Source organism: Corylus avellana, chromosome 11 (genome assembly GCF_965113065.1).
Source record: "Corylus avellana chromosome 11, dhCorAvel1.hap1.2, whole genome shotgun sequence".
Classification (NCBI taxonomy): domain Eukaryota; kingdom Viridiplantae; phylum Streptophyta; class Magnoliopsida; order Fagales; family Betulaceae; genus Corylus; species Corylus avellana.
Window position 1 is genome coordinate 16,857,922 of NC_142500.1, and position 8,060 is coordinate 16,865,981.

An 8,060-nucleotide genomic window follows, 5' to 3' on the forward strand; every position below is an offset into this window, starting at 1 on the left:
AGCCACAGATTTTCAATTCCCAGATGATAATCAACCAAAATCAAGCTCAATATGCGCAAAACCCGGTTATGTTTATGCCTTTGACTTAGGCCCAATTGCAAGAGCACCACCTTCTTTCACCGCTACCGGCTGACCCATGGAGGGTCTATGGCGAAGACCCAGTGTGGGTCATGGCCAGACCCGCATGGGTCTGGTTAATCCACGGGTCTTTTTTTTTTTTTTTTTCTTTAGGGTAATTATCTTTTGTCCTCATGAACTACAATGCATTGACGCTTTCACCCCATAAACTACCAACTATGACACCTGACCCCATCAAATTACCATTTTATGACAAAAATCACAATTCCGTCAGTCAAATGAGTTAAAATTGATGGTCAACGATCATGTGTAAGTCATATGCCATGTTAAATTTTTTTCTTTCACTTTTGCCCTTACTTCAAACCGAGAAAATGACACTTATACCTTCCTAATCCCTAATCCAACACATGATAACAATTTAAAATGAGAGAAAAAGTGGAAGAAAAAAAATTTTAAATAAACATTTTTTTTCTCACTTTAAACAATTTTTATTTTCCTTTTCATAGTCATTTTAGCATTAAAAATTGCTATATACCAAAATTCTTGTTGGTCACCTTCTACGAATATATACAACATATAATACAAATAAAATTACAATAAGTTTTTTAAATCATCACTTCACTTGTAGTCTTGTACACAACATACAAATAAATATATGGATTAAATACTAAATACCCTCATGGAGTTTCACAACTTTATTTTTTTCTCTCTATGATTTGATTTTTATCACAGAAAGTCCCTGTAGTTTTGATAATAAACCAAATTAGTCATCCGTTAGTTAACTTAACGGAATTCCACGTGGACCAATCAGATGTTGATACGTGGCAGTTACTTAATTTTTTTTTAAAATTTAAAAAAAAAGGAAAAAAATTGGGGGTGGCTCCTTGGTCATTTGGGGGTGGCTTTGCCATGGGCCACCCTCATCTAGCCAGATAGGAGCCACCCCTTTGGCTCCAAGGGGTGGCCGAGCCACCCCCTAGGTGCCCAAGGGGGTGGCTGAAACCACCCCCAATACTTGGAGCCTAGGGGATGGCCGAAGCCACCCCCGGCCACCCCCTTGGGCTCCAACGGGGTGGCTCGGCAACGGGGAGCCACCCGTTGGTGCGCAAGGGGGTAGCCGAAACCCACCCCAAATGGGTCCCAGTACCCACTAGGGGTGGCTGAGCCACCCCCATCTGGCCAGATGAGGGTGGCCAGGCCACCTCCATGGCCAAAGTCGGCCACCCCCAAATGGCCAAGGGGGTAAGTTTTTTTCCTTTTTTTTTTTTTAAATAATTTTTTTAATTAAAAAAAATTAAGTAGGTGCCACGTGTCAACATCTGATTGGTCCAAGTGGAATTCCGTTAGGTTAACTGACAGAGAGACTAATTTGGTCATTTATCAAAATCACTGAGACTTCTTGTGATAAAAACCAAACTCCAGAAGAGAAAAAATAAAGTTGTCAAACCCCATGAATATTTAGTATTTAACCCTAAATATATATAATAAAACTATATATAAAATGGTTAGCGGTTAACGGTTTTCAAGAACTCAATAACTGTTTTCAAAAGCGGTTAACAGTTAATGCGGTTAGCAATTAGCGGTTATAGCGGTTCTAAATTTTCACCCTACACAACACAACCGGCGAAATAAAATTAGAGATCTTTCGACAAATCACGAAAGAAAAAGGGTTTTGATTATACCCAAAATTTCCATAAATCCACCCAAACTTAGAGGAGTGAGAAGGAAAGAGATGTGCTGTGTGCGTACCTTTATTTTTTCTTGATTCTCCTTTGTTGGGAATAAATTCACCCTACAAGCCCACCAAATTCTGGGCCCAATGGCCAATGATAGGTCCATGAAGATATTAATTAAATAGCAAAGGCTATTTAATTAATTAATAGTCTTATAATCCAATTAGGATAATATTGGGATAAAGACGTTCTACTTATCTCTACAAGATGACTACTCAAGATTATCTCTAAATGGTATCTGTTGAAGATTTATCTCTACATGATAGCTATTGAGTTCTATCTCAACTTTGGACTCTCAAATCAATTCAAATAAGAAGATCCAGTCCAATTCTACTTCAACAGCCTAAGCCTATAAATAGGCCCCGACGCAAGGTACTAAGGGATCTGGAATTCTGAAATATCCACACACATATTATTGAGCATATTGAATTAATGTGCGTCGAAGCATAATATTTATCTGAGAAACTTTCTGACTTTGGCATCGGAGTGTCCCCGGTGCACGACGACGTATTGAAGATCCCGAAGAAAGCGCATCCACCGGGTTGAAAACTGTTCTAATAGTTTGGCGCCATATGTGGGAACGACTTTTTAGTTTCTCATAAAAAAAAAAAAAAAAAAATCATCACGGTGCGAGCACGCATTCCGGCGACAACCAACCTGAAGAATTCGCCGATTGCTTTGTCCATAGTAGATCTGCACAGATCTGCCTCCTACATTGCAGATCCACATTCACGGAAACCCAAGCGATCAGCCCACGACAGTCACCGCCGGACCTGCTGTTCACTGCTGGACCCGCAGACTCGTGACGTTGCTGTTCGCCGCAGATCACCCAACTTCGAACCTGCTGTTCACCGCCAAGCACGCAACATAGCCGACCTCCAAACCGGACGCCGGAGCTCCAGTCACGTGTCACAAGCCAACCTCGTCACTTTGCCAAGCGGCGTTGTCCGGCGACCTCCAGACTAGCGACACAACGATGCTGCCGTTCAGATCCGTTTGCTGCCGGAAGCCCGCAGTATCTGTGCGTCGAATTCGTAGATGGACCCGTGAAAAGTAAAAGAGAAGAAGGTTCTGTGCTGCACGTGAGAAGAAAGAAAAAAGAAAAAAGAGAAAAGAAGAAAGGAAAGAAGAGAAGAAAAAGGTGCTGGCCGCAGGAGAGAAAAAACAAAAGAAAAAAGAAAAACGTGAAGGGCTGTACGTTGGAGAAATTTGGAGAAGAAAATTGGCGTTTGGTAATAGAGTAAACTATCCTGGTTCAAGTTTATATTCCTATTTTTGCTTAGGAATAGGCTATTCTGGTTTAAGTTTATATTCCTATTCTAGTTGAAAAATAGGCTATCCTGGTTCAAGTTTATATTCCTATTTTTGCTTAGGAATAGGCTATTCTGGTTTAAATTCCAAATTTGGTTTCGATTGGTTGTGAGAATAAGGTAATTCTTATTCCAAATTATTACATTTTGGGATACTCTAACCGGGTATATCACTCCCAGATATTTCAAAAAAGAACCGGGTATATCACTCCCGGATATGGAAAAGAAGCACCGGGTATATCACTCCGGGATATTTCAAAGAAGAACCGGGTATATTACTCCCGGATATTTCAAAAAAGAACCGGGTATATCACCCCCGGATATTTTAAAGAAAAACAGGGTATATCACTCCCGGATATGGCAAAGGAAGAGCCGGGTATGTCACCCCCGGATATATCACCATAGGAGACAAGGAGAAAACCTTGGTTAAAAACAATTAACGGGTTGTCAAAGATTTACCCCGGAGACAAGGAGAAAACCTTGGTTAAAAACAATTAACGGGAGACAACCCGGTAAAAAACAAGAAGATTCACCTCGGAGACAAGGAGAAAACCTTGGATAAAAACAAGAATAGGAAGACAACCCTGTAAAACAAGGACAAGGAGAAAACCTTGGGCAAAAACGAGAATAGGGAGACAACCCTCTAAAACAAGGACAAGGAGAAAACCTTGGGCAAAAACAAGGACAAGGAGAAAACTTTAGGCAAAAACAAGAATAGGGAGACAACCCTCTAAAACAAGGACCAGGAGACAACCTTGGTTAAAAACAATTAACGGGAGACAACCCGGTAAAAAACAAGGAGCTACGCCAAGATGAATGGGGAGCAAAAGGTTAGTTTATTGAAAGACTTATAAATCATTATTAACAGATTATTGTACAGGTTCATTCTCGTAGACAAGGATAAAACCTTAGACAAAAACAATGAATCACCCCAAGGCGAACAGAGAATAAAGGCATTTGTGAGAGAATCGGGCATGATCCCCAGGTGTCTCAAGGATATAATAGGCTTAACCCCCAGGCAAAGGAAAGAGTTGGGGGTACTCGCGGCAACAAGGAGACAAGGAGAAAACCTTGGACAAAAACAAGAAATCACCCCAAGGCGAACGGGGAACAAAGGTATCTCGGAACTAGGACGGGTTTAACCCCGGGCAAAGGATAGAGCTGGGGGGTGCTCCCGGGAACTCAGGCGATGCCAAAAACAGAGCTGAAGAGCTCCAATTGACGAGCTCAAAGCACACTCACTAGGGAGACACGAGTCTCGGACAAGGTCAAACAACAAGCCGCCAGAGGCCTTTGACTAAATTCCCATTACCCAAGTACCTTGGCTAAGGGAATTGGGGGGTAACTGTTGAGAATAAATTCACCCTACAAGCCCACCAAATTCTGGGCCCAATGGCCAATGATAGGTCCATGAAGATATTAATTAAATAGCAAAGGCTATTTAATTAATTAATAGTCTTATAATCCAATTAGGATAATATTGGGATAAAGACGTTCTACTTATCTCTACAAGATGACTACTCAAGATTATCTCTACATGGTATCTGTTGAAGATTTATCTCTACATGATAGCTATTGAGTTCTATCTCAACTTTGGACTCTCAAATCAATTCAAATAAGAAGATCCAGTCCAATTCTACTTCAACAGCCTAAGCCTATAAATAGGCCCCGACGCAAGGTACTAAGGGATCTGGAATTCTGAAATATCCACACACATATTATTGAGCATATTGAATTAATGTGCATCGAAGCATAATATTTATTTGAGAAACTTTCTGACTTTGGCATCGGAGTGTCCCCGGTTTCCCGGGGACCCCCTTGACAATATTGCCTTTTTGTAGTGATTTGGAGTGCACGACGACGTATTGAAGATCCCGAAGAAAGCGCATCCACCGGGTTGAAAACTGTTCTAACATCCTCCTTTCTGTTATTTCACACTGATTTCCCTCTCTCTCTCCAGGTACACCACGGGAAACCATTAGACGACGTGCTTGTCTCACTGTTGTCTGGGTCGGTGAAGTTGGGATTTTTTTTTAGCTTGGCCCGAGGAAGAAGAAGGGAGCAGCGGAAGAGGCCGGCAGTTTTTTTTTGGGTTTTGAAATTTGAACGTCAAGCATTTTACTTTTGTTTTAAAGTTTGAGCGTGTTAGAGCATCTTTAGCAAGTGTAGCTAAAATTGAGATATTAGTTACATTTAGCTATTTTTATCCTTTTTTTTGCTCAAACAAAATAGTTTTATATTAGCTATTATACCTTAACTGCTACAGTAAATAGCTTTTCACTGTAGCACACTAGATTGTTGAATATAATATTATTTCTATATTATTTTCTGTCTCTTCTCTCTCTCCCTCAATATTTCTCTCCCTTCTCTGCCCCCCTCAACGTTTCTCTCTCTTCTCTCTTCTCTCTTCTCTGTTCATAAATTTATGATACAAATTCAAGTCTTTTGAATCACTAAATAGTCCCCAAAAAAATTGAATAGCATGCATAAAATTGACAAAATAAAAATGAAAAAATAAAAATAACACATAGGTATGTTGCGTAAATCAATTTTATTGCAATTTACAAGATGATGCAAAAGTGGTCGTGGATCAAAAAAAAAAAAAACGAAAGATTAAAAAATAATATTTAATAAAATAAAGAATGAAGTAAATAATGTGTTAGAGTTGGTATTAAAAAATGAATAATTAAAATAGAAAATTATGTTTTTTGACTTGGTAGAATACCTCTTATGGCTAGAAATGCTCGAAAAGACAAAAGACAGCTGTCATGTTTTACACCCTTAGATGCAAAGAACGGTCAGGATTTTAAAATTGGAGAAACTCATATTTCGCAAAATCGGAGGGGATCCGAATCCAACTAGAATCCGCTTCCTGCCCCCTTCTCTTCTCGCGCACTCACAGAAAATGGAAACCGAAGAAGAAGAAGCACTCTCACTCTCAATCCTTTCAGACCCAACCCTCCACCAAAAGCACCTGTCAATGATCGAGCGCCTCTCCAACCGCCACCAAACTCGCGTAGATAACTCACTCGCCCGCCGGTCCGACTCGGATTCCAACTCTCCCTCCTCTGCCTCTGCCTTCCTCTCCCGCTTCTCCGACTCCAAGCGCTCCATCGAGGCCCATATCGCTCAGTCCCGACTCGCCCACCCCACCGATCCGAGCGAAGTCAGATCCCACCTCGACTCCATCTCCGCCTCCATCTCTGACCTCGAAAAGCTCGTCGCCGAGAGCTCATTTTTCTTGCCCTCCTACGAGGTCCGTTCCTCCCTCAAAGCCGTCTCCGATCTCAGACAATCCCTCGACAATCTGAGCTCCGAGCTCATCCCAAAAAAGAAATTTGCTTTCAAGAACAAGGCCTCCAAAAGAGATCCAACAACTGAACCCAAACAAACCACGGCAGAAGAAAAATCCGTTTCCGTTTCAACTTCGCACGAGAAATTGGTTTTCCAGGTGAGGGATTCGCCGGGTTTTAGAGGCAAAAAGGGTGAGATTTTGGTTGAGAATTTCAAGGGTTCCGAGATTGGAGAATTCACGGTTTCCGATCTGGATTCTTGCGAGGTGAAGTTGATTGGTTCCGTGAGAGCATTATTTGTTCATAGGCTGAGGAATTGTACGGTTTATGTTGGGCCGGTAATAGGCTCAGTTCTGATTGACGAAGCTGAGGGATGTGTGTTTGTAATGGCGTCGCATCAAATTCGGATTCACAATGCGAAGGGCTGCGATTTATATTTGAGAGTGAGGAGTAGGCCGATAATCGAGGATAGTAGTGGCGTGAGGTTTGCGCCGTACTGTTTGAGCTATGAAGGTGTGGAGGAGGACTTAAGGGATGCGAGTCTGGATGAGGAGACAGGGAATTGGGCCAATGTGGATGATTTCCGGTGGCTGCGAGCGGTGCAGTCGCCAAATTGGTCGCTTTTACCGGAAAATGAGAGGGTTCAGATGGTTAACATTTCGGAGTTGGGAGGTGGGATTGAAGCCAATTAAGCTTTTGGTTCAGCCTCTTGTATTTAGTGTGTTTGAAAGAGTTTATTTATTTCATTATTTTGTTGGGTTCTTTGTTGTACTTGGTATTTGGATTGATGCAAATTATATGATTACCAATTTTTTCGGCGCTTCATTTTTGTGATAATGCTTTTAAATAGTTGCTACTTGCTAGTGAGTTTGTTTTTGCTATTTATTAATTAGCTTGACCATTCTTAGTTCTTAGATATATGTATATATGAGAGTACTCATAGACTTGTGGTGAAAGGAATGAACATATTGATACGTAGGAGTAATTTGTATAGTACATAAGTTCCATCTCCAAATAAGTAGGTCAAATGCAATTTGGAGTTAAGCATGTTCTCCATTAATGATTTGTGTTTAGGTTTGACCCAACTCTAAATATTCTACTTGATTATATCGTCCTCTTGATGTGGTTTATTATGATAATGCTTTGCTGATGGATGATTGCTGGTCTGTGAAGGATGATGTGTCTCTTTCCTCAGTCTTCAGTGTGTCCCCTTCTTGTCTTTGGCTCAGAACTGTCCTTTATTCATAGTTGTCTCTAGGGCCACCAAAAGAGATGTTCACTTAAGGTTGAAGCTAAATGGATGAGAGAGTGACGCTTGAAACTTGAATTGTTAGTGAAGGAATTTAAGATTTGCATTTGATTTACTTTTTCATTAGAAATGGTTCTTTTTTGAAGTCCATTTGCGTTAATTTGGTGCTTCTCTTAACCGAATTGTATTCCCTGAAATCAGCTTTTTTCCTATGTCACAATACTACAGATATGGCATTCTGGTTGTTGGAGGTGCTATATCTAGAATAAGAAAGGGATGTAGCATTAATGCTTCTTCTTTGCATGATTGGAGGTGGATTCTGTATTTTCTTTTTTTCTTCTTTTTTCAATGCTTTGTATTCCTTTAGGATGGGTTAGGGAGGTGAAGATAAGTGCTA

At 40.8% G+C, this 8,060-nt stretch overlaps 1 protein-coding gene across 1 annotated transcript; it reads left to right on the top strand.

Moving 5' to 3' along the window:
- The first annotated feature begins 5,956 nt into the window (after positions 1-5,956).
- On the top strand, positions 5,957-7,230 carry POR (C-CAP/cofactor C-like domain-containing protein). The gene has a single exon (XM_059576731.2). It carries the CDS (start codon positions 6,027-6,029, stop codon positions 7,104-7,106), a length of 1,080 nt encoding a protein of 359 aa, XP_059432714.2. The 5' UTR covers positions 5,957-6,026; the 3' UTR covers positions 7,107-7,230.
- Positions 7,231-8,060: the final 830 nt, after the last annotated feature.